This window comes from Phascolarctos cinereus, unplaced genomic scaffold (assembly GCF_003287225.1).
Source record: "Phascolarctos cinereus isolate Bilbo 61053 unplaced genomic scaffold, phaCin_HiC Scaffold_5;HRSCAF=322, whole genome shotgun sequence".
Classification (NCBI taxonomy): domain Eukaryota; kingdom Metazoa; phylum Chordata; class Mammalia; order Diprotodontia; family Phascolarctidae; genus Phascolarctos; species Phascolarctos cinereus.
This window is the reverse complement of record NW_027555958.1, coordinates 34763836-34789814: the sequence shown is the minus strand read 5'-3', so window position 1 is coordinate 34789814 and position 25979 is coordinate 34763836. Positions and strand designations below refer to the sequence as shown.

Here is a 25979-nt window from a genome sequence, read left to right as displayed (position 1 = left end):
GCATTAAATAATTGAGGGGATTTGGGAAAGGCTTCCTGTAAAAGATGGGATTTTAGTTGGGTATTAAAGGAAGCCAGGAAGGTCAGCGATCAGGGCAGAGGAGGGAGAACATTCCAAGCATGAAGGACCACCAGAGAAAATACCTGGAGACGAGATGGAATGTCTTATTCATGGAACATCCAGGATCAAAGAATGCATGGTGGGGAGCAAGGCGAAGGAAGACTGAAAAGGTAGGCGGCGGCGTGTTATGAAGGACTTTGCATATTTGATCATGGGGGTGGCATGATGTGATCAAGTCTCTGCTTTAGAAAAATCACTTTGGTGGCTGAATGGAGGAGGGATTGGAGCTGGGAGAGACTTGAGGCAGGCAGTCTCCCCTGCAGGATACTGCAATAGTCCAGGAATGAGGTGATGAGGGCCTACACCAAGGTGGGCACAGTGTCAGAGAAGACAGTATATTCAGGACATGTTGGCAACAGCTTGAATGTTGGGGAGGGGGGTGAGGCAGAGCAGAGATAGTGAGTACAGGATGATTCCCTTGGTTGCTATTCTAAGGGACTGGGAGGATGGTGCTGCTTTCTTGAGTAAAAGGGAACTTAAAAGCAGGAAAGAAGTTCAGTTTTAGACATGTTGAGTTTAAAATGTCTACTAGACAGGTTTGATCTATATACAAAAGGCATTTGGAGATGCGTAAAGATGGTATTGACATTTGTGGGAGCTGATGAGATGATTCAACCTAAACCATACTACCCCATACCAGATAATTCTACCCCCAACTATTTTCATCACATCCCTCCCTTGCTCAAGAATCAACGGTAGCAGCCTGCTGTCAACAGGATAAAATCTTGCTTTCCACCAATTTCCAGTAAGAATCTGCACGTCCAGTCAGAGGGGTCCTATTGCTATCCTTACGTATGCTATGCTAGTTCCTACCTTGAAGCTTGGTGATATCCCCATTTGCTTTCTAAATCCTGGAAAACCTAGCTCATACACTCCTACAGTCTTCCCAGGCCCATCTCTCCCTTTTTCGAATGCCTTTTCATTCATTCATTTATTGCCTGGCCAGAGGCCAAGGGAAGAAAAACAGTTTCAGTAAGACACTGCCCCCTCCAATGACAGTGACCAACATGCTGTCTAGCACTCGGCTGCTGTTGGCATGGGTATGTATATTTTCTCTCTCCGGCTACTGTGCATGATGGCTTCTAATGAACAAAAGATCATATCTTTGAAATTTTCTTTGAAAAAACTGTGTCACATAGTATGAAAGGTACAAAAGTAGTATTAATTATTAAAGATTAAAAACAGATTTTTGGTGGTGGGAGGGGTTATAGGAATAAAGACCTAAACTTGATTCACAAGGATTGAACACATAAGAGTTAAATTTTCTTTGCTCTTTATAGCAAGAGATCATCTGTTACTAATATAGAAAGAGGTGGGAGAAGCTAGATGGCACAGTGGATAGAGCACCAGCCCTGGATTCAGGAAGACCTGAGTTCAAATCTGGCCTTAGACACTTGCCACTTACTTACTAGCTGTGTGAGCCTGGACAAGTCACTTCACCCGACTGCCTCACAAACTAAAAAAAAATTTAAAAATACAGAAAGAGGCAAATGGTAAGCTTCTCTAGGATAGATAACAATCATCTCTGTATATCCACAGCACCTAGACTGGTATCTTGTATAAGATGCTCAATAAATAGTAATTGAACAGAATGAATATCAGACAAGAAGCCAAGAAACCCAGTTTCTAGTCCCACTGTATAATCCTGGGCGAATCACTTCCCCTCTCTGGCCTTCAGCTTCCTCTTCTGTAGAACTAGTTTAGATGAGACATCAGCTATCAGATTCGAAGACTGTATGATTACAAGGAATTCTGAGTTCCTAAGACAGGCTTTTCCTTCTCTCTTTCCTCTATCCTAGCAGGCTCCTGCCACCACAGGGCCAGAAACCAAAGCTTATCGTAGCCATAAAATACAAGCAGGAACTAAGATGCGTCCGTTTCTTAGGAAGACTAGACTAGCTGGGGCTCCGCTGGTCTAGCTTTTGATGACCTTGACTAGACAGGCACAGCTATCACATCCAAGATGAATAGCCTAGTGCATGGCCATTCCTTCTTACTACAGTTTGGCGAGGCGATCACAAAAGAACAGATGTGGCCACACCTCCAGAGGTGTACAGTCAGGAGCAGGATGACTTCCTGGACTGGCGTTGCCTGGAACCTCTCCCTTCTGATAGACTTGTGATGATGATTCAAAAAGATTTTGTCAGGCATCTACCACATGTCAGATGCGGAGCTCAAATGCAAAAGTGAAATCGTGCTTGTTTTTGAGAAGCTTTCATCCCACTGGGAGATACATATTGACAGATAAATATGGGATATGTGCAAAGTAAGTTAGGTTGGTGCTTCAGTCATGGGAAGAGGGAGAATCTCTAGCTAAGCCAAAAGTTGGGTAAAATCGTGGAGGTAGGAGACAGCATAGCACATGCAAGGGTCGAGGAGGCAGTTTGGCGCAAAGTGGGAGTGATCCTGGAAAGAAGCTAACGCCAGATAAAATCGTAGATGCCACACAGAGAAGTCTGTATTTTATCCTAGAGGCCACAGGGATCTTTTTGAGCAGGAGGGGAGTATCAAACGGGGGGGGGGGGGCAGACTGTGATTTAATTGGTGCAGGAAAGTCCTGATGAGTTAGCCTGCTCTGCCAGTGCAGATCTACAGACTGCATCTGCTCTGAGTGCCCAGGATCACATGGGATTCATCAAGAGTAGGATGCCAGCTCTCCATCTACAACAGCTTTTGGAAAGATTTATTCTGAATTTGACAAATGCTGAATAAAAGGATCATTTTTATATCCCAAGAACAGGAGGAAAAAAAAGGCCCACAAGTGCCAATTCCTTATCTGTATCCAGAGACACACTGCCTCTCAATGCAGAGGTGGTAAGAAGATCAGCTGAAGCCAGGAAGCAAATGGATGCAGGATGGCCAGTGGTGGCTGTCAGCCCAAATGAGGGTAGTTCTAGTATGAGGCAAGAGAAGGGGATGGATGTGAGAAATTATAGAGATAGGATTTTAAAAAACAAAAAACTTGGCAATTAATTGGATATGGAAGTTGGAAGACAGGAAGAATAAAAAGGCTACGGTAGAGGTTACTATCTTTTTTTGTATCATGGATCCCTTTGGCAATCTAGTGAAATCTATGGACGCCTCCTAACAACAATGCATTTAAGTGCATAAAATAAAATATATAGTGTTAGAAAAGAAATCATTATTTGAAAGTTACCAAAATATTTTCTTCAAAGAATACAAGTTCATGAATTCCAGGTTAAGAACCCCTAGTCTAGGGGGACTTCTAAGTTGTGAACTCAGATTACTTACCCTTGACAGAAAAAGAGAAGTCAGAGGACGAGTCACTTTAGGGAGAAAGATCATGAGTTAGGCAGATTTGGACACAATGAGTTGAGATGCCTGTGGATATCCAGAAGGAGGTGTCCAACAAGCAATTAGAAATGTGAAAGATGTCTGCAGAGAGACTGCAGAAAGATCATTGAATCTATTACAGAAAATGTCCACATGGAAGAGGAGAGGGCCCAAGGCAGAACCCCAGGACAGACCCACACTTAGGGAGCAGACCATAGTGATGATCCTGCAACAGGGACTAAGAATTGGTGAAACTAGTAAAAGAAAACCATGACAGCAGTGCTGTGAAAACCCGGGGGAAAAGGACGATGATGGGAGAGGAATAGGTTCCTCTTCTGGTGGTAGTGGTACCCTTTCCCAAAGAACACCAAACAGCCTGATGACTGGAGAAAAGTATTAGGCTCCTGTCAAAATCCTCTATCCTGTCTCCCCAATTAGCTAACTGGAGACAGAGTAAACTAATCCTTTTCCTCGAGCCATAAAATTGTTTACCAACATGCACATTTTTCATTAATCCCATATTTGCTTTGGTGGCAGAGGTGGAGGTCAGCCAGCTTAAGGTCACACACGGGTAGTAAATAGCAAAGCCAGAAGTCAAACCCAGATCTACTGACTCCTGCCCCATGCAACCCTTGAGCCTTGGTCTTAGCCTTAGACAAGAGATGGGGAGGCGAGGAGTAGATTATGTTTGAGCATAGCACCACTCCTTCCCTCCCTTCCAAACTGTTAAGTGACTGCTCTGTGCAAAGCACTATGCTAAGAACTGCTCTGTAATCTCAATAAACAGTCCTGGGTGTTGAGTTTTTGTTTCCATTTTTAAATTTTGCTTCAACGTTTGCTAGTCCAAAAGTTGGTGTCTCGTAGACTCCACAGGGTTTTTTTTTTTGTTTTTTTCTCTCAGCTTAGTACCCTGAATTTGTTGACATTAGGCTTAAGTGGTCAAAACCATGACATTAGGTTGACCAGATGCATAGAAAGTCAACACTGAGAAAACTGAATTACCTTTCATCTCTAAAAAACAAATAGATTTGTGAATATTAGAGAAGAATATTATTAACTAGACACGTTCCTAAACGGCTGTATCTGAATGGCTGGCAGAAGCTTGCTTTTTGTTAATGATTGAATAATGTTCTGGTTCAGAGGTGTGAAACCACCTGCTGACTCCATAGCAGCAGTACCTTTCCCAATCTTATCAGTCATTTAAAATTTTCCACTAGTAACAAAACACCTTGAAATGTGATATCCTTACATTTCTTTGTTGATTAACTGTTTTTAAACCTCGCAAGAGCACTGAATTCACTTCTAGACTCACATCTGCCCTTCACTCCTATATAACCTTGGGCAAATCAAGGACCCTTTAGGGTGTTTCACCATCTGCAAACTAAGGGGTAGAGGGGGCAAAAATATTATCTTTAAATTCCCTGAGCTCTAATACTGTGTAACTTTCTTCTTCCTTCTATATCACTGGAATAAGTACAATGAAAATAAGACTCAAGGAGGCATCAGGACACCTGGATTCCAGGTCTGTGAACTCTCTGACCCTGATGGCTTGGGAAACACACTTCGGGGTCTCCAATTCCTCTTCTGTTAAAATAAAGAAATGTGACTCTGGACAAGTATACTTTATTCAAAAGAAAATGTATTGGTAAAGAGTGGTGGCATGGAGTAATACTACATTATGAAAATATATGCTTTTCACATGAGGAAATTAAAGACCAGAGGCAGGGTACATAATGGAGAGCACTTGGATGAAGGTGAACAAAGGCCATAAGAGATGCAATTTTGTCATGACAGTAAACCACAGACCACCTGAACAGAAGGAGTAAAGAGATGTTTGGGAAACAGCTGTCAAGCCTAGCACAAAAAGGCATGACAGAATCATTGGAGACTTGGATTATCTAGACACTCAGTGCTTGCTGCTAGAGCACCCCGTCTCTAAGAGGAGTACAGCCAATGGTAACTGCAGTTACTGATTCCAACTTCAAGGGACTGAACCTCTCCGGTCCTCAGTTTCTTCATGTAAAATGAAAGGGTTGGACTAAAAGCTCTCTCAGGTCCCTTCCAGCTTTAAATCCATGATCCCATCCCGGCTTTGACACATCATTTGTTGTGTGGGCTTTGGCAAGTCCTTTAACTGCTCTGAACCCCAATTTCCAACCTATTGCTCTTGCTGCCCCAGTCTGGAAATACATGACTGCATTCTCTCATTGCCACTTCCTCTTGGAACTTCCAAAGCACCACCTCCTGGAAGAAACCTTTCCTGAACTCTCCAGTTGTTCCTGGAGTGTTTAGTTACTGGATCCCTGTAGCTGACCCCTCCCACCAAATTATCTTTAGTTATATATCTGTATACATCATTATTATGTTTATTGCTTGATTAATTCTAGCCCTTGACACTTTGAACATAATCTCCTGCAGACAGGGGCTGTATATCCCCAGTGCCTGGCATCAAGCCTAGCACCTGAACTATCCCCTGAAAGAAATGGGGGATCCTAAGAAGCTGATCTAAGAAAGGAATGTATTCCAGACTTGGGAACCATCTGTCCACTTAAGGCAAGGCATAGAAACAGGACACAGCCAAAATATTTTACTGTGCAATGAGTACCTGAAATCAATTTTTCTCACCTCAAGATCTTCTCAAATGCTTAGGAACTGCTGGCCAGCTAATTGCCAGACTACACTGAGTCTGGAGTCAGAAAGACCCAAGTTCAAATTCGGCCTTAAGACACAAGCTATGTGACCCTGGGCAAGTCACTTAACCTGTTTGCCTGTTTCCTCATCTGTAAAATGGAAATCATAGCACCTACCCTGTCTCCACGGTTGTTGTGAGGATTAAATAAGATATCTGTAAAAGCACCTAGCATATGGTAGGTGCTATATAAAGGCTGGCAGTTACTATTATATGATATTTGAAAAAACTAAGGATAAATAAGTCTGGAGACTTGAGAAACATGATTTTGGTCTTCCAGTAGTTGAAGATTTTTTTATTAGGAAGGCCTAGACTAATCTATTTGGCTCCAGAACAAGGATCAATGGGTGACAGTTACGCTGAGGCAGATTTAAATTCAATATGAGACAATGAGGACTCATGTACAAAAACATTCACAGCAGCTCTTTTTGTAGTGCTGTAATGTGATGGGGAATGGCTGAACAAGTTATGGTACATGAATGTGACAGGATATGATTATACTATAAAAAATGAAAGGAATGGTTTCATAGATACCTAGGAAGACTTGTATAAATGAACTGATACAGAATGAACAGAAGGAGAAAGATTTTATAACAACAATGCTGTAAAAAGAAACAACTTTGAAAGACTTAACTCAGAACAATGCAATGGATCAAGGACACAATTAGAAATATTGAAATGAAGTCAAAAGAGTGAAAAAGGAGGGGGAAATCTAAGGTATCTACTAGCAGCTAAGGGGTGCAGTGGATAGAGCTCTAGGCCTGGAGTCAGTAAGACCTGAGTTCAAATCCAGCCTCAGACATTTACTAGCTACATGATCTTAGGCAAGTCACTTTAACCGCTGTCTCAGTTTCCTCATCTGTAAAATGTGGATCATAACAGCACTCACCTCTGAGGGTTGTAAGGCTCAAATGGGATAAGGGGATTCCAGAGGTCTCATGGTGAAACATGCTAACAGGAAGCTGATGGGCTCAGATCATTGACTGAGACATGGCCAATGTGGTAATTTTATTTTGCTGTTTTGACTTTACATATTTGTTACAAAGGCTTTGTTTTTGTTTTTCTTTTTTTGCAGTTGATGAGGGTAGGAGGGAGAAAAGGCAGATTTTGGTTAATTAAAAAAGTAAAGTTCCAATTTTTAAAAAGGAAAAAAAATTAATAGGGGAAAGGAATAAGCATTTATTGTCTACTATACTCCAGGCACTGTGTCATGTTTTACAAATATTACTTCATTTGATCCTCACCACAACCCCGAGAAGTAGGTGCTATCCCCATTTTACGGTGGAAGAAAATGAGGCAAAAAGAGGTTAAATGACTTGCCCGGGATCACATGGCTAGTTTCTGAGACTGAATTTGAACGAGGGTTTTCCTGACTCCAGGACCAGTCTGGTAACAGCAGTATGACCTAGCTGCTCCATAAACGTTGACTCATTCAATCTTCACGATAACCCTTGGAGGTAAGTGCTATTATTATTCTCTTTCTACAGATGAGGAAACTGAGGGAAGTAGTGGTTCAGTGACTTGCCCAGAGTTACAGAGCTAGTGAGTGTATGAAGTCGTATCTGAACTCAAGTCTTTCTAACTCCATCTCTAGCACTCTATCCACTATGCCACCCAGCAGTCTAACTAGGTGTCTAATAAATAAAGTCATTGTAAGGAAGAACTTCTAACAATTACAGTTACCCAAAAAAGGAATCCATGAATAGAGGTAGTGAGTGTCCCATGGGAGAAGGACCATTAATCAGGAACGTTGAAAGTAATCATGATCGAGTTATGTGTTGGACTCTGACCACTGAGGTTCATGCCAACTCGGTATGTGTACATCTTAGTGTGAATTTAAGTCAATGTGTTCCATCTCCCATGGAGTACTTCCATTCTAGGCTTTATCTCTAATTGCAAAGAAAAAGTTTCGGACCCAGTTAAAAAAATATCAACCAACCCTTAGGGAAAGGAGATGGGGGAAGTGAGTATGTAGAGGGGTGGAGAAGGCTAGAAGAGAGTGACTTCCAAGAAGCAACTGCTGTCAGACCTGGAGGAAAAAGATGGTTGAAATTCACCAACTTGGATCATTTTAAATACTGCTTGGTAAACAGCCACATTGACAACGGGGCGCTGGATAGCAGAGCCTGTGGTGAACCTGCCAGTGTTTTTTAAAGAGTGAAATTCCAGTAACATGAAAATCAAGGGCAGCCCTGAGAGATCACAAAAGGAAACTCAAGGTTCCCTGGGCCCCCGCCAAAATTCAGTTCCACTCACTATTATTAAACATCTGCTACGTGAAAAGCACTTCAGGGCAAAGACCCTGACCTTACGGTGATTACAATGTGAAAGGGACAATTCAGTATACAAAAATCAACCTAGATTCTACTGTAAAAGAAAGGGTAAGATAAGTTTGAGGGGGAAGACGCATTTCACCCGAGGGGAGGACGCACTGGTTTGACCCTTGAACGAAAGAACCGAGCTTGATCGGATGGCCCAGACGGATGGACAAGCAGGTCAGGCTGTCCGTTTCAAGGACAGACGAATGGATGAGGAAGGGAAGATTGCGGGGCCTAAAATAAGGAAGACCCGACTCTGAACTACCCCCCCCAGACTTGCTAGCCGTGTGACCCTGAATATGTCACCTAATCCCTCTGGTCCTCAGTTTCTCCACTTGTAAAATGAGGTCCCTTCGAACTCCAAAGCCAAGATCCAAGGACGGGAATGGGAAACTCCTACATCCTTTCCCACAAGACAGTCTCCCGCCCCCGAGTCTTTTCGGCTGTACGCCGGGGGCCCAGAGGCGGCGCAAAGGCCAGTTAGGCAACCATCCCAAATCGTGCCCGGAAGAGGGGGAGGGGTGGGGCAGAGGCAAGAGTCACGTGCCGGGGCCACCGTGACCTCGAGTAAGGCCAGCCGCCTCACCCCGCCCCCACCCAAATCCTCGACGCCAGCTCTCCGGTCTCTCGGTAGAACGAGCACAAGCTCACGGGTCGTGCTTAACGTACACCGCCAGAGTCCCACAGAAAAGGGTCCCCGCCGTGGAGGGCACGCCCCCCGCTCCGGGACTCAGTTTCCTCAGCCGTAAATGAGGGGTCCCTTCGGGTCCCACCCGGAGGCAGCAGGAAGCAATGCGGAGTGTGGGGGGGGTGCCTAACACCGAAGGAGGGAAGCGATGGGCCTCCCACTAGAAAACAAAGGCCGCCTCCGAGCCCCGTCAGCCCGCAGCCTCCAGCCCACAGGGCTCGGCACAGCCCAGCAAACTCGAGCCGTCTCCCGCAGTGCTCTATGCGCGCGCACCCGCCGTCCAACCGTCCTCTGCCTATCCCGAGAGCCCGCGCCTCTCGGCCAATCCACTTCGGCCGCCCCTCGCCACACCCCCGGGCGATTGCCGCGCCAGCCAATCAGAGTAACCGGCGTGACTGGCGCGAGGCGCTCTGGGAGGGGGACGGGGGCGGGGCCGAGGCGTCCCGGCGGCGTCCGCCCAGCGCTCGCTCACTAGTGCGCCGTTCGGTCCCGGCGAGCCAACCTCTTTCGCAGCTCTTCTGGCGGCCCGGCCGGAGTCTGAGGCACGATGGGCTCGCGGGGCGGGGCGCGAGCGCTGGAGTACCTGCTGGGCCTCTACTTCGTGATGCACATCCCCATCACGCTGCTCTTCGACATGCAGGCGTTACTGTCGGCTAACTTGTTCCCGACCGAGGTGAGGCGGGCGCATGCGCGCCACGCGTGCCGTCTGTCTGCGCTTGCGCCCTGCGCCGCGGCCCGCGAGGTGCCCCTGAGCGCGCTGGGTTTGAATCCTGAGGCCGATGCGGTCGAGCTGTGAGCGCCCTCCATTATATCAGGACGTGCGTGATGTCGGTGTCTCCCACTTCTCGAGGGGATTGTGAGGAAAGCGCTCCGCAGCATTACGGGTCATTTCCCTTAGCCTCCCCCCGGCCGCGCCCTCAGAGCTCAGGGCCACCCACGGCCCACACCTTTGCCCCAGGGCAGCCCCCGGACCAGCCTTCGTCCCGAGGGCCCCCAAAAGGCAGCCTTGGCCCCCTCGCCCCCATGCCCCGTCCTTACTCGGACACCCCCTCTTCCCCCGAAGGCTCAGCGGGGCCAAGGCCACTCTTGTGTTCTTTGAGCCGTCCCTCGGTGGCACTCATTGAGTCCGAGGTAACTGGACTTTGTCCACCCGTCCAGGCTGTCACGTGGAAGACTGACCACCCTCCCCCGTCTCCCCCAGGGTATCAGCGTCCCGGCCTCCTCACGTGACCGCCCGTTTATTAGGCGCTGGGAAAGCTTATCTAAGGGTGCAGAAATGAGGTCCCAAAGGGCCAGTTCCCAGGCTTCGGACGGCGCCCCCCACCCCCCTTTCCTTGATTTTGGCTTCAGCTTTAGGGCAGGAACCTGGAAACCTTGATCACGAGAGCGCTGTGGCCCTGCCCCCGCCCTCTTCAGCCCTCACCCCTGTCTCCTCTGGTCCGTATCTGCACCAAACCTCAGTTTGGCTTCTTCCACTTAAGGTTTTCTGTTAGAATAAGTCCTCCTAGGACGGGCCCCGTGGTTCCTGGCCCTCTGTAGGTGAGCTCTCGAGCTCTTGGCGCACCATAGTTATTAGACTGGAGAGTGTCTGTGGCTAGAAAGGACACTCACTTGGGGTGGTGCCCGGGGAAAACACCTACACTATAGGACCCGTAGTCTGAACCTCTCCCCCTGGGCAACACTTGGGATCAGCGATAGAATTGGAAGGGACCTGCCTACTGCAGAGGTCTTTTTACAGCTGAGGACACTGAGGCTGAGAAGGGAAGTGATTTTCAGGTCACAGAGGTACTAAGCATCAGAGACAGGATTTGAACCCAGATGCTCTGATTTCAAAGCTAGTGTTCTTACTACAGTACCCCTCTCCTGGTCTTGCCACTCTGAGGAAGCCTGTGGACCTTCACTCAGAATATGTTTAAATAGTTAAAGGAAGTGCCACATTTCAGTTAGAGGATAATAACACTGAAGATGTCATTTTTTCTCCCCGTGCTAGTTCACAGACCCTTCAGGATCCCATGTTAAGAACTCTTGCATTAGGATCTCAAGAGGACTTTCAATTCCAGAATTCAGTTAATACCATGTTCTTCTCAGCCCATCAGACTGTCTTCCTTCATGTTTGTTCTTACTGAGTCATTTTTCAGTCGTGTCCGACTCATTGTGACCCTATTTGGGGTTTTCTTGGCAGAGATACTGGAGTGGTTAGCTATTTTCTTCTCCAGCTTATTTTACAGATGAGGAAACTGAGGTAGGCAGGGTGAAGTGACTTGTCCAGGGTCATCCAGCTAGTAAGTGTCTGAGGCCAAATTTGAACTCAGGGAGATGAGTCTTCCTGACTCTAAGCCCAGCACTGTATCCACTGTACACTTAAGCTACCCCAAAGTCTGGGGTTCAAGCCCCCAAAAGTGCTTTCCATAATGCCATGCTGTATGCTACATGCCAGAGACAAAAGAGACAAAAGTGAAACCATCCTTGTCCTCAAGGATCTTACCTTCTAACGGGGGAGACAACGTTTATATAATATATACAAAATGAATACAAGGTGGTTATGGGAGGGAAGGCACTAGTAGGCAGGCAGGGCTGGATCAGCAACGCTTTTTGTGACTGCATTTTAAAGGAAATGGGATTCTTAATGGTCAAGGTGAGGACAGTGCATGCCAGGTAGGCATGGGGTGCTACCCTCTGCCTAGCAGATGGGATGTCTGGCTGGCTGGACTGGACAAAGGGTGTCATTGGGGAGTAAGGCTGGAGAGGTGTGGGGGGCCAGCTTGTCCTGGGAGGTAGAGGTGCTGAGCCCCTGGCAGTACCGAGTATGGAGAGGGGAATGGTGCAGAAGAACACTGGGGGCAGGAAAGGGCCAGGCTTCGAAGAGCTTCAGATGCCAAATAGATGGAACTACTGTAACCCCTGTGACTAGGGAGCCCCCAGAGTTTGTAAAGCAGGGAGCTACTGTGACCTGGTGCTGCTTGGGCCACGGTGAGGACTGGCTGAGAGAGGTGGGGAAGATGTGCTCTCATTACTGAGAAAGGCACAAGAGCAGGAAATCAAACCATCTTCCTAGGAGCCCTTTACAATAGGTTAGTGAGTGAGGTGGGGAGAGGGCCGGAACCATTCTCTCTGCGGTGACTTGGTCTGCCTGGGATCCCCAAGCCACTTGTGGAGCTGAGCATAAATCAGCAGGACTTTTTCCCTTCACCCTAGTCTAAGATCAGAACCAGCATGGTATGAGTAATTAACAGCAAGAGAATTCCACTGCTCTTTGTAAGTTCCATTAACAGCTGGAAGCTGCCTTTAAAGTGCCTAACAGAATTGCAGATGACTAGCAGAGGGCACAGATCTAGTAGGAGGGAGTTAGGTTAGGAGTCAGGCTGCCGCCAACCTGCTGTTAGAAAAGTAACTCGAGGTGGAAGGAACTATGGTGCCTTAAAATTAAGATGCTAAACTGGTAAGCTTTGCTCTATGCCATATAGGTGTTTCTGGAAAGTCTTTTAAGTTGAAGCATTTCAGATGTCTTGGTGAATTTGAGTTTGCAGGCCCCTAGGGTGAATCCTATTTTTTGTGTAAGTCTGGATTTTCAGTTAGAGTTGCTTAGAAGCAAAGTAACACCTGCACAAATAGGTTTAGCATAATATCGTCATTAAAAGACTGAATCAAATCACTAATGCAAATTAAAACAACATGCAGACTTCACCATAATCCAAGTCAAAAACAAAAGTCAGTGTTGGAGGAGCACACTAATAAGAGAAGGGAAATGGTCTAACCAGCCTGGACTTCAGTTTGGAATCAGGCAAGAAAATTACTAAATTACGAGACATAAAAATACCTATAGCAGCAATCTGTGGTAGCCAAAATTAGAAACCAAGTAGGAGTCCATCAGTAGGGGAATGCCTGGAGAATATATGTGAACAGAGTGCTTATTATTGGGTAAAAACAAATGAAAAATGAGGAATATAGGGGAGTAGAAGATTTTTTGTGAGCTGATGCAGAGTGAAACAAGCAGAACCACTGACTACCACAGTCACTAAAAGGAAGTTAATCTCTGAGTAATTAAAATGTTATTTGGACACACAATAAAGAAAACTTCCCTTTTTGTGAAAGAGCTCTCTGATCCACCCGCTGGAGACGTTTTCAGATGCCTTCTCATTTCTAATGTCTGCCCCTTGTGGGAAGGTCTTTTACTTTTTACATGAGGGTTGTGACGTATGGATAAAATCTGTTTGTGTGCAGAGCACAGTTAGGTTCTTAATAAATGTTTGTCAATTGATTGATAAAAGTTTCTTTTTAAAGATATTCCATAAGTCTAAACTCCTTACCTTAGTCATTTCACCCTTCACCTACATTCCAGAGAAACTTGCCCAAAGGTCCAGCTTTTCAACACTCAATTCTATTGTGAATTGAATCTGTACCTTTGTAACTTTGCCCACTGCCACTTGACTCCAATTCAAGTTGCATCAGTCAGAGCTGTTGCAGACTTCACCCAAGTCTATATACTAGTGACTGTCACCTGAGGATTACTCCCATCTCCCAACTAGGAAATTATGGGAGGAGCTGAGGTCACTCAACCCACCTCTCCATTAAAATATCTACCAGTTGGGATTGTCTTACCTTTGCCAGCAGAGGTCCAAATGATGTACTGTCAGGTCAATCTGAAGGAAGATACACTTGGTGTGACTAATAAATTGATCATGCTTGGACCATTGCCTCCCAGTTTACCTTAATTTTCAGACATAAAAGAAAGAGAGGAAGTCAAAATTGTGTTCTGAATTTAAATTAGGTTAAAATTAAATTGTATTTCAGATCATTTACAGTCAAATTGTAACCTCAACCTCCATAATTAATCATTTTGGTATTGCAACATGGTTTGTTTCTGGGTAATCCCTCTTAAGCTAATTTTCTTACTGGTCAAGCAAGTCTATACTTGTCCAACTTGTTCTTTATCTTTCAGTGAAAAAATTCTTCTGCACCATATTGGTGATGTCATCAGTATAGAAAGGACATTCTGTCTACCAATGCATTGCAATATATAATCTTAGCCATCGTCTGGACGCAAAAAGGTTATTGCCCAAGACCCCACAGCCAGTGAATGTGAGAGGTCAGTTTCTTCCAAACTGCAAGGCCAGCTTTCCACTAAAGATGCCTTTCCAAAAATCAACAGGGAGAATATCCTTGAATTTTATAGAGTGCTAAATTTATCATTTGATGCTGTCTTTATTTCCTATAAATGATGCCGGTTTTTTCCCTGATTGTCATAGCAAACCAAAGGAGGTTAACTGGGGCAAACTGTCCCTGACACCTAAAAAAGAGGTAGCCAATGCCTGCCCTTGAACTTTCCTCTACTTCAGATACCATCTAACTCAAGTGGGATATTTGTTTCTCCCTGCCCCCCACTCTTATTCTCAGTGCCAGCATGACAACATGAATTCTTCTGATTTGCTAAGGCAAGGAAGTGAGTTGGTAAAGTCTAAAATAGGACTGATTCCCATTCTTTCCACAGCCTAAACTCTGACTCATGTGGTCAAAGGGGGAGCTTGTTGGTTTTTTCTTCCAAAATATGTCCTTGACCTTTGAAGGAAAGTATGATTTAGGGGACTTGGTGGGCCAGGGGCTAGAGGCCTGGCGTGTCAGCAGCAGTGCGCGGCCAAGTTTGTGGGATTTGTTTCTCCAAAGAAGTAGCGGCTCAGGGCCAGCTTTGTGCTGGTGCTGTCCGTACCTCAGGGATGTTCCTTTAGGTCTGAAGTCTTGCCACTGAGTTTATTTTCTAAATTTTTTTTATTATAAACTTAGCAGTCATCCACAAACATCCCAATAGCCAGAAAACAAGAGGGCATTGTGTATGAAACGATGAATTATGTACATTTTGTGTTTTAAAAACTTAACAAGGCTGTAACAAAATTGTTCTTTGTGACCCTTTGGGATTTTTAAAAAACGTTATTGGTTTGTTTGTTTTTTTCTTGGCATTCGTTATTTACAAGCTCAGGAATGTAGCTGCAGCATATGATCAGAATCTGAGGAACAAATTTGCACTCATTTCCTTTAAGATTATTTCTATCCAGTGACAGGTCATTGTTCTGCTGAGCGACAGTTCTGGGTATTTATCAGTACCTGCTGTGTGCATAGCACCAGTGGAAATACTTGGAAAACCAAGTAAACATTAGAGAAGGTTGCCTGGTGAGCTTAATTAATCTCAGCCTTAGTCTCTTCATCTGTAAAATGGAGATAACAATAGCATCTGCCTCACCAGTTGTGACAATCAAAGAACCCATGTGCTAGCTTTGGGCATGTAAAAAGGTTGTATGAATGCTAGTTGCTGTTATTAATCAAGTCATGGAAAATAACCTGATGCATCTGTTTGCAATCTGATAAGGTCATATTTGTGGGCAGCTATTTGGTACAGTAGATAGATTGCCAGGCCTGGAGTCAGGAAGACTCATTGTCCTGAGTTCAAATCTGGCCTCAGACACTTACTGGTTGTGTGACCCTGGGCTAGTCACTGAACCCTATTTGCCTCGGTTTCCTCATCTGTAAAATGAATTGGAGAAGGAAATGGCAAACCACTCCAGTATCTCTGCCAAGAAAATCCCAAATGGGGTCATGAAGGGTCAGACACCAGTGCACAGCAACAGGGTCATATTTGCCATTTAGACTGGATACTTGCTTTAGACCAGAGCACTTGTTACCTGGCACAAAATTTTAGGTCTCCTTTTTGGTAGACTTCATGAAGATCCCCACTCTTTCTCAGACATACTATGAACAACTAAATCACAACTTTTTTTTTTTACATAAACCTGCTTGCAATTTCAGGATACACCCTTCCTCTCTTGATGATGTGGAGGACACTGACCTCTGAGTCAGTAACTGAGAGTTAACCCTCATCTAAAACAGCCCATTGACAAGCCACCTTTCATAGTGGGCACTTGAGCTTACAAATCATCCGGGGGGGGGGGATTCTTAATGGATTCCACTTGAGAGCACATTTTTCTGATTTTTATCCCCAATACGTAGCCCTTGTGGAACTTGCACCTAGCCCAGAATTCCACTTGAGTTGTTTAGTGCAGGTATGAATGAATGACCAGAGTTCCCTGTTGTCTTTGAGGGCATTGACCTTAGTCATGTCCCATGGAGTCCCATTTGCCATCCTGTAATTTTAACCCAAAAACTACTATCAGGACTGATTTATTTACATTAAAAGATCAACCAGATTGTGCCAGAAAAGGCACAGTCAGAACAAAGTCCAGCTCCTGTCTCTGAAGAAGCTGATCAGTGAAAGGTTGGCCAGGCAGGTGACACCTGGGGCAGGTACTACCCTCTTGTCTCTTTCAGGTGACAGACATGCTCAAGTGGTATGTGCAGGCATTTAAAGACCCTCTGATGCTGAACCCTCCAAGCTGGTTCAAGTCCTTTCTTTTTTGTGAGCTTGTGTTCCAGCTGCCTCTCTTTCCCTTTGCAGCGTATGCCTTCTTCAAAGGTCAGTAAGCAGGGGGGAAGGGTTTTCAGTGATTATGTCTTGAAACCTCCTTTGTACTCAAAAACCACTCTTTCCAAAGTGTGTTTGTTGGGGGCTGAGGGAGGTGCCAGGAGCTTTGAGGGGGACCAGAAAATACTCCTGAAAGCAGGCATAGGAGGCAAGGCAATAAAAGGGTTTAAAGGAGTAGGAAGAAAAGCCCCGGGGGTGGGTGTGGGGGTCATTTTTTGGAAAAGAAAGGAGAAACAGCAGAGACCTCGTGGTCTCATGAAGCTGAAAGCCCCAAGGGAAGCGAACAAGTGTAAAATTAAAAGGGGGGTCTACAAAGTCGGAACCACTAGCCAAGCTCCAGGTTGGATGGCTGTGTGTGGCTGCCACTCTTTGGGCACTGCAGCCACAGGCACCCTTAGGCATAGCTCATGCTTGTTACAGCTCGGGGCCACCTGTCTCTCGCTATAGGTTTGGCCTCCCCCCATGTTGCACCCAGTTTACTTGGTTTTGTAGCTGGGCTTTCTTTATGAACAGCAGCATCATGCTATCCCTAGCCTGAAGTTAATATTTCAAAATTATTAGTGTTCCCATTTCCTTATAATGGCACCAAAAAGAAGCCATTAAGAAGAGTACATGATACTAAGCTGAAGCAGCCTTAGAAAGGCCTCTGGCACTGGGACGTTCCTTGGTGTTGGTCTGTTGACGAGCTCCATCACTGGGTGATGATTGAGGCCGTGTATTTGCTGATGGAGCTGCCTTTCAATTGCCCTGTGGTTTTCCGGTTCACATCCGGCCCACAGTTCTCTCCTTGTCCTCTTAGGATCAGGAGGTCTGCACATCAGGCAGCGCCACTAAGGTCGTGCTCCTGGAGGAGTACAATTGCCAAGGTGCAGAGTGGTTAATGGCAGCTGTGCCGAGATTTCCCAGGGAGGCCCCGCACTGCCGTTCTGGAAATTGTTCGAGAAGCATCACACCTAAACGCTGAAGTTTTTCCCTTCTGATTCTTTTAGGAAGTTGCAAGTGGATCCGCATCCCTGCGATTATCTACTCAGTTCATACAATGACAACATTAATTCCAATTAGCGCCCACATCCTGTTTGAGAGTTTCACCCAAGGACCTAGGACACTCCAAGAACGCCTCAGCCTTCTATCCATCTATGCTCCATACTTCTTCATTCCACTCATACTCCTGTTTTTTATGCTTTGGAGTCCTTACTACAGCAGCGACGAGAAAAAGAAAAGGAAAACAAGGTAAAGAAGAGCTGGCCAGGGAGAGAGAGCTCCTTGTGTGTGCTCAGTTTCCCCAGGCCCCCCTTGAAACACATCAGCAGCAACCTCCCAGAACAAGGCTGCAGGTGGGAGAAGCCATTTGCCAGGGGAATTGGGAATGACTGATCCCCTGAAGATGGCAGGGGGAGCTGCAGGGAAGCAGTGCTGAATACTCAGCGTGTGCCTCAAGTACCATCTCAGGATTCACACTGCCATAATCCCCACAAGAAGATTCTTTGAAACTGTCTAATCAGTCAGGTTCTCAGGTTAGTTTGACCAGTAATCGGAATGACCAGCCATTTGGTACTCTTCTCTCCAAGCCATATAAGGGGACTGCTCAAAGAAACACATTTCTTGGGCTACTTTGCAATTCTTCATTAAGTTTTTTCCAACCCAAATCAGACCAAACGGGTGCACAACACCTGCTCTCTTGCTAGCCTGGTAGGCCCACGGACCCAATAAACTTGAGTGCCCCAATGTCCTCGTCCATCACACTTGCACTTTTAGAGCTAGTTTTAAAGGGTTGTGAACTACCCCCACCACCCCACCCCAGGCATTTCTCCAGTGGGAATGGGATTCTCTAGGTTTCCTTTTTTTGTTTTTTGTTTGGTTTTTTTTGAAGGGAATTAACATTCAATGGAAAGGGCTTTAAATTTTTTCTTTAAGCGAGATCCATTCCCATCAAATTCTTCAATTAGAATTATTCTGACTAGTGCTTCTATTGAGCCTTACTGATTTGAATCCTAGGGCTTTCGACTCTTTAGGGGTCATCTGACTTAAACCCTGCTTTCCAAGCAGTATGATCTTGTTCATTCTCCAAAACCTTCTGTTCATTATAACCTGCTGTGGTCCAGTGTCTTGCCTCTCACCAAGAAACTGTCATTTTTTCTATCACAATTTAAGTCTCCACATGGTAATGGAGATGAATAGCAGCTGCTCATCATGTTCTGTCATTCCTGCATGTACCTGGAGGTAGTGACCTACTGTTACCCTGAAATTTGCTCCCCAAAACTAAGTTTGCCCTTGTCCATAACAGAGTGGAGCAGGCTCCAGGCAACACTGCCTCTGCTGTGGGGCTTTCCACTCTTCATGACTCTTGGACATTTGTCCAGCTCCCTTCCTGGAAGGCACCCTGGCGGTCTTCTTGTCATGCTGCCACAGGATGGATTCCCCCTAACCTCCTACCTCTCCTGTGGTCCTTTTTCTTTGGGATCAGTAAGCAAATCAACCACCATTCCTGGAAAGATGATGTCAGTCAGTTACTCTGATTCCATTCACCATCCCTGTGACTTTCCAGACCAATATACTCTTCCCTGGCCACTACTACCTGATATGTGTGTGTCTTCCTATGTTAGAATGTAAGTTCCTTGAGGGCAGCCTGTTTTTTGTTTTTGTATTTGTATCCCTAGTGCTTATTCCAGGGCCTGAGTAAGCACTTAATAAAGACTTCCTCATAAAATGCTCCTCACAAATTGGTATTTGCTTTAATTGTTGAAAACTGATTGTGTACCTAATTCAAATAAAGATGGCTGCTGACCATGACTTCTTTTGTGGATTACTCGGGGAGAAAGAATTTTCCAGTGAGAACTGCAAATAGGTATTCAAAGTACAACAAGCAGATAACAAAAATCTAGAAATAATAATTTATTGCCTTATTTCAAAGTGGCAGGCGCTTCAAAAAAGGACTGGTGTTTACAGATGTGGTTAGAGGTCAGAGACTGACAACACAGGAGAGTCCACAGCAAAAGATGGTTAGCCCTGCTGTCCTGCCTTCTGGATAGGCAGGTCCTGGTTACTGCCACTTGGCTACAATTGGGCAGAATTCTAAAAAAAGGTTTGTTATTGCCTTTCAAGAAGACATGCTATTTGTTACAATCCCAAATTGCATATATGTGCATGTGGTCATCAAGTTTATTGGAATGATACGGTTGAGGGGGGATTTTTGGTGGGGGGTTTTTTTAAAATAGGGTTTTTACTGTAAAAATCAGCTTATTTCTGAAAAATAAATTGGTCAATAAATTCATTTTGTTCTGCTTCTACTTTACACAAAGCTTCATATTCAACCCGATACCTGAAAGACAGAAAATTGTTAGAAATCCTAAAGAGGGATGAAATGATGGTATACAAACCACTTGTCTACTGTGTGCACATGTTATGGAAGCAGGGTGGTCACATGATTCTGAGGAAGCAAGAAGGTTCAGCAGTTTTAAAAAAGAAAACAGAAGAAATTAAGTAAAGGATGGAAAAGAAATACATCACGATCCCAGAATCTATCTACCTTAAGCACATTTCTTTCCAGGACATGCTAGGACAACTTTCAATCTACAGTACAGACAGCCACAATCACACCAAACTAATCTTTCCTTCTAAGCTTTTCCCCCTCCTCACTCTTTGACAAAAGTTAAAAATAAGTTTTCCCAAACCTAACACTAATAATGGTCAAAAGGAGACTCTGAGAGTACACTCCCTTCTTTTTGAGAAAGGGGAATTATGGATGTGGGACACCTGCATACACCAGAGTCAGGTGATAACTTTGGGTTTACTGATGCATTTTTTTTCTCTTATTTGCTGCAAGTGATAGCTCACTGGAAAGGAGAGGGATAAGAGAAAGAGATTCAGAAACTACAAAAAAAAAAGTCTCAATATAAGCAAGAAAAGTAACAAAAATAATGTTTCCCATCAAAACCCATCTTTAACTAGCCAAGAGTTCTGAGACTCCAGTGGAGGGAAGAGGGAAGGGCACTAGAGTGGGTGCTGCAGAGCCTAACAGCCAAACTGGGGACAGCTGGCGAATGAGCCGAGGTCAGTTCCTCTCATAATTCTTACCTTTCTAGCTGCATCTTCTTCTCTGCTATTAGAGCCTGCAGCTGCTGCTCCTGGGCCTCCCTTTGCTTTGCTATGGATTTGAGCAAGTTGCGTGCCCCAATTGCCTGTGGAGACAGATGACTGAGAAAACTGAACAACAATTTCCAGCTGTATTCAGCCTCCCCAAAGTAAACCGTGAAAACAGGATGAACACAGAAAGTGGGGGTCGTGACACAGCTACTCGACGAAAAACTCGCCGTGATGGAAAAGCCATTCAGAGAATCGGAGGACGGGAGGGTGAGGGTGGCCTACCTTTGGTCGGACCTATCAGCAAGGAAAGGAAGGTTAGCTTTGAAAGCAGGCACTGTGCCTGCCTCATGAGGGCTCTCTCAAACAGATGGCATGAGGTGGACAGGAAGGAGAGGACAGGAAGGTCAGGGGCCCAAGGTTTCATTAAGATGCCTCTGTCTGACCTCATCTTACCTTCATCTTTTCGTTCTCAGCTTCTTTCGCGAGCTGGTCAACGAGCTCAATGAAGCCGCCAACTATTTTCTGAAATTGGCCAATTTCTTTCAGGGAAAGAAAAGTGAGACGTTTTACTTCCTCCCCATTAGAGCCCTGCAGAGCGCGGTTTGCCTGGGCAGCCGCCTCAATGTTGAATGCCCTGGGACAGAAGTTTTCAGCGATCCCTTCAGCTTGCGGGTACGTTCTTTCTGCTGAGCCCTACCTGCTGGGGTAGCAACCATCTGTTCCAGTCCATCAGAGGTTTCTTGTGGGAGACTGCAAACTGTGGCCCGAGGATCAGCTGAACGTCAGCATCCCACATGACCACAGAGAATTACGTTAACCCTCACACCAAAGAACCCAAGGCTTTTCTTTGTGCATTCCTCCATTTGGCTTTTAGATTTTGGCAGGAGGAGCAGGGAAAGGCAAAGATTACCGTTTGGTGGGGGAGGGGAAGGAACCTGAGGTCCAAGTGAGTTTACGTGACTTAGCCAAGGTCATGCTGAGAAGGCACACGAGGGCAGAGATAAGCCTAGTACACACGTCTTCAGATTAAGAAATCAAATATTAAGATAAATCTGAAGGAAATCCAGTTTTTCAGTCAAGCCTGGCTGTTAACTGAAAAAGAGCATAAGGCCATGGTTTATGTTTGGAGGAAACACCATTCAAACTAAGCTTGTGGGAAAGAAAGATCTATCTTCAGTCAAGGTTAAATTTCTGATCTCTCCATCAGCCTGGAAGAGGCCAGTGTAAGATAAAATGAAAACCCAGCCCCCTCCCATGCATTAAGAAATAAGAAAGGACGGGCATGTCATGGTGATGCTGACTACCTAGGAGCCTCAGGTAAAGTGGACTATGCCAATAAGGTGCCTGCACTAAGCTTGGCATTAATATGAACGAGGAGGGGAAAGAGAGTAAACCAGCCCAGGGCAGAAACAGAACAGGTCCAGACTCCTGTGCCTCTCAATAACAGGATCAGACCCATAAGTAGCCCTGCAATCAAAGGGGGCTCAGTCTTTAAGAAAGAGAGGAGAAGGATGGGTAGGGGGAGGTAGCATGAGCGTGGGCAGTAGCCCCCTGACTGCCTTATAAGGAGGAGGGCATAAGCCTGGGTTTCTGGGACTGGGGGAGGCAGCTGAAGGAGAAAGGGCCAAGAGCTACTCACTGTCCACAAAGTCCTTGCATTCCTCCTTGAGTTCTATGGTCTGCTGAGTCACCTCAGGGTCCAAGACTCGAAGCTTGTTCAGCTCATCAAAGTGCAGGCCTGCATCACTCAGGATGTCTTTAGCCATGGCTGCAAATACAAAAATCCTATGCCTTACCCACTCTTCAGTGACCAGAGGAAGGCCCTCCACCCCAACACAACGCTGTGCACCAACACCAAAACGCCAAGGTTACCAGAACAGATTGTTCTCAGCCGCCCATTCTGGCTGGGGAAGTTCCAAAGCAACTCGTCCACCTTGGCCAACTGGCCCTCAAGGGTTCGGGGGTTCCCTGTACCCTCCCCCTCCCTCGAAGAACAGAAGCTCCAGTCTGAAGGGAGGAATGAAATGGGCCACAAGGAGAACAAAGGGCAGGGAGGAATAAAGTCCACTTGCCTGTTGAAGGCGCCACCCCATGCTGACTGATGACTGGGAAACAGGGTTCAGTGAGACCTGGGGTCTCAGAATCGCTAAAGAAAATCACTGCTATGATGTAAATCAGGGCAGGTTGGGACCAGCTCTACCACAATGTACCAAGGCGCTGCTGGCCTTACAGCAGGTGAGAGCCAACAGGGAGGGGTCTGCCGGTGTGTTTCCGGGACAGTCCAGAAGTGGGGGTGCTCTGATGACAGATGACTGATACCAGACCCTCCATCAAATTGCCCTAGCCCCTAAAAAACATGCAACATCCTCTGCTCTCCAGCTGGGCTCACCAAGCCACCTTCAGATTTGGGTACTCAGTCTCCAGAGCAGACCTACCCCCTCAAGAAGCAGCACCCTGCACAGACAAGCAGTATGGCTCCTCCCACTACAAATTAATAAACGGGCACGCTGGATTAGAAATCAGTCTCAGGAGTTGGGTTTCCCCAGGACTCGGCCAATCGTCGGTGAACGGCTAACTTGCCCGGCTACCTTCTTCTGACGTTATGTCAGCTGCTCTGCATGGTTCCAGCTCCAGGAACATCCTGCCTCCCCGAGGAGAAGCTCGTCCCCTGAAACCTTACCTTGGTAACACCTCCTCAGCACTTTCAGGTGCCTCTCCCCTCGGACTGAAGGCCAGAGCAATTGAACTCTTCCAAGGCCTCCCTTTGAAGGGGACTTGGACTCTTCCAGTTCACTCCCTTACCATCAGCTGCTGTTTGGTTTCAACTCCTCAAGCATTGGGCCTCCAAGCCAGGTAGCCCAGAGGGGCTCCTTTCCATTAACCTTTTGTGTAGCATCTCCCCCATTAGACTGTAAGCTCCTTGAGGGCAGGGACACAGTGCCAGGCACATCGTGTTGCTGCTGTTCATCCTTCATTTTCAAAGACCAATGGCAACTTGGGGTAATGTCTTGACTTGCATGAGAATTGGGTTTAAGTGAAGCAGTCACTTGACGTCATCAGCCTCTCTTCCAGGGTCATCCAAGCGGCAGGACAAAAGTCAGGGCGACTGGTGATGGCCCAGGATGCAGCACATGACCTGGGCATCTTCACTGTCTGACCTGGGTCTAGGCACTCCGTTGCTTCAGCCGCCTTCGTGGCTGTCGGAACAAACTGTTCTCATCTGCCCATTCTGCCGGGGTAAGTCTTCACATACTTGGGGTAGACATCCCCCTAACTCAACGATGGGCTTGAGGCCTGTGGGTTACCCTCAACCCAGTTTAGCCTATCTGCCAAATCGGTTTACAGGGTGCGGCTCCTGGGCATGCTTCTTGGAGCCAAGGGGAGAGTTGGGTGACAGATGAACTCCAAAGGTGGATAAGCAGCCCTGAAAAGGGCTCAGCAAGCCCTCACACCCGAGGTGCTGGTCCTCCTCCAACGTCCCACACAGCCCCAGGCACACACTTGTTGGTAAGTTGTTTTTCAGTTGTCTCCACTTCTCCATGACCCCATTTGAAGTTTTCTTGGCAAAGATACTGCATCAGTTTGCCATTTCCTTCTCCAGATCATTTTACAAATGAGGAAACTGAGGCAAACAGGGTGACGTGACTAGCCCAAAGTCACACAGTATCAGAGGCCAGACTTGAACTCAGGAAGATGAGTCTTCCTGACTTCAGGCCTAGAGCTCTATCCACTGCAGCACCTAGTTGCCCTTAGGCACTTAGCAGATACTTAATAAAATGTTTATTGACTATTTATTTCCTAAAATGAAATTTCTGAAACTGCAAAGCTGAAATCCTGGACCTTTGATGAATCCAGTGAGGTTGTATTACCCTAAGAAGTGCAGCCCACGTGGCCATGTGTGCCAGATCCCTGACGATTTTTTAAGGTGGACACAAGGCACAAAAATGAAAGAAAAAAATTGAACAGGCCCCTCCACTCACCCTTTTTATACAGTATAGATGTTGAATATTTACTGGAGACCCCTACAAGAAAAAAAGGCTCAGAACAACTTTTTTCTTTTTGGGGGGGAGCAGGGGCAGGCAATCCGGGTTAGGTGACTTTGCCCAGGGTCACAAGCTATTAAGTGTCTCAGGCCACATTTGACTTCAGGTCCATCCTGATGCTGTATCCACCTAGCTGCCCGCACAAGTGATTTTGGAAGTTCAGAGCATTGAAAGAGCCTCTGATCATCAATGGATCGGCTAACTAAATCTAGACCCCTTCCCCCAATACCCACACAAAGGTCTCCCCACTCAGATCCTCACCTCCTGACCTCAGCTCTCTAGCTCACAGACAGCAGTCGTTCCCCACGCCTAGCCTGCTCTCCCTCCGGACCCACCTGCCCCGTATGTTACCGCGACCACCCCAAGTGTTAACATCCTGTACTCCCCTAATTCTCCCGATCTGTGCGCACCCTGTCCCCGCCCCCACCCCAGTGATAAGTAAACTTTAACTGGGCCTCCCTGTCCGCCTCAGGACGGACGTCGAGGGGCCACTGCTAGGGTCCCCCGGCGTCCCCCCCCCCCCAGGCCCCAGGTGGTCACGGATCAGGTTCGGACCCGGGGCAGCTCGGACCTTGGGCCTGACCTCCAAGCCACACCTGGTGATTTAGCCGGAGCGGGGGCGCTCCCCGGTACAAAGCGGGGTCCGCACCTGCTCCGCAGCTCTGAGCCAGCCCCCGAAGGCGGGGGCGAAATCCCCGGCGCCGAGTGTGGCACGTGGCGATTGTTGACTGACTGACGGCCGGCGTGGGCCACAGGACCGGCAGCCCCCGGGAGACACTCGAGGAACCGGGGTGAACTTGGGAGCTTCTTTCTCCGGGGCCCGCGGTCTGACTTCTTCCAGGCCTTGTCACCGGGGGCTCCCCTGGAGTCCCAGGGAAACGGAGGCACCAGCCCGCACTCTGAGGCGAGGCCACTTGTCGCCGGAGCGCTGCGGGCCCTCCCCTCGCGGGCCGTGCCGCCACCTACCTGACGCCGGGGCCCGCCGCGATGCAGGGCGGGCGCGGGAGACGGCAGCTCCGCTCTCCGGTCCGTAGCTGGCTCCGCCGCTGCCACGGCTACAGCTCCGTTTACCGTACACGTCACTTCTCGCGCCGCGAACTCGCCGCCGGAAACCGTTCCCCTTCCTCTTCGAAGTGCCTGCTGGGAAGCTGCGTCTGAGAGTCTGAGGCGCGACGGTTAGACAGCAGGGACAAGCCCACACCTCCCCTAGTCCTGTGCGCCGAGGGAGGGGCCGGAAGTCGCCTCCCTTCTTTCCTGGGGATACGCCGGCTGCGCA

General features: G+C 46.9%; 2 protein-coding genes across 3 annotated transcripts; one reads left to right on the top strand and one right to left on the bottom strand.

Annotated features, from left to right (window-relative positions):
• The first annotated feature begins 9534 nt into the window (after positions 1-9534).
• On the top strand, positions 9535-19367 carry TMEM97 (transmembrane protein 97). Its single transcript, XM_020963254.2, has 3 exons — positions 9535-9782; positions 16424-16568; positions 17567-19367. The coding sequence occupies exons 1-3, from the start codon at positions 9657-9659 to the stop codon at positions 17809-17811; spliced, it is 516 nt and encodes a 171-aa protein (XP_020818913.1). The 5' UTR covers positions 9535-9656; the 3' UTR covers positions 17812-19367.
• Positions 19368-19454: 87 nt separating this feature from the next.
• On the bottom strand, positions 19455-25922 carry IFT20 (intraflagellar transport 20). 2 transcript variants are annotated; one of them, XM_078154802.1, is made up of 6 exons: positions 25670-25922; positions 22300-22428; positions 21358-21435; positions 21114-21199; positions 20652-20755; positions 19455-19896 (listed from the first exon to the last, which is right to left on the bottom strand). In XM_078154802.1, the coding sequence occupies exons 2-6, from the start codon at positions 22424-22426 to the stop codon at positions 19815-19817; spliced, it is 477 nt and encodes a 158-aa protein (XP_078010928.1). In that variant the 5' UTR covers positions 22427-22428; positions 25670-25922; the 3' UTR covers positions 19455-19814. The 2 variants fall into 2 exon arrangements, with proteins under 2 accessions (XP_078010928.1, XP_020818910.1); XM_020963251.2 differs by lacking the exon at positions 21358-21435 and having other exon boundaries at positions 25670-25843.
• Positions 25923-25979: the final 57 nt, after the last annotated feature.

Bases quoted from the DNA above. Each gene is read 5' to 3' on its own strand.
- TMEM97 (XM_020963254.2), top strand. From the start codon at position 9,657: ATGGGCTCGCGGGGCGGGGCGCGAGCGCTGGAGTACCTGCTGGGCCTC. The intron at 9,783-16,423 runs GTGAGGCGGGCG...TGTCTCTTTCAG, and splicing joins CTAACTTGTTCCCGACCGAG to GTGACAGACATGCTCAAGTG. The intron at 16,569-17,566 runs GTCAGTAAGCAG...TGATTCTTTTAG, and splicing joins AGCGTATGCCTTCTTCAAAG to GAAGTTGCAAGTGGATCCGC.
- IFT20 (XM_078154802.1), bottom strand. From the start codon at position 22,426: ATGGCTAAAGACATCCTGAGTGATGCAGGCCTGCACTTTGATGAGCTG. The intron at 21,436-22,299 runs GTGAGTAGCTCT...GCTGACGTTCAG, and splicing joins ATGCAAGGACTTTGTGGACA to CTGATCCTCGGGCCACAGTT. The intron at 21,200-21,357 runs GTAGGGCTCAGC...TTTCCCTGAAAG, and splicing joins GATGGTTGCTACCCCAGCAG to AAATTGGCCAATTTCAGAAA.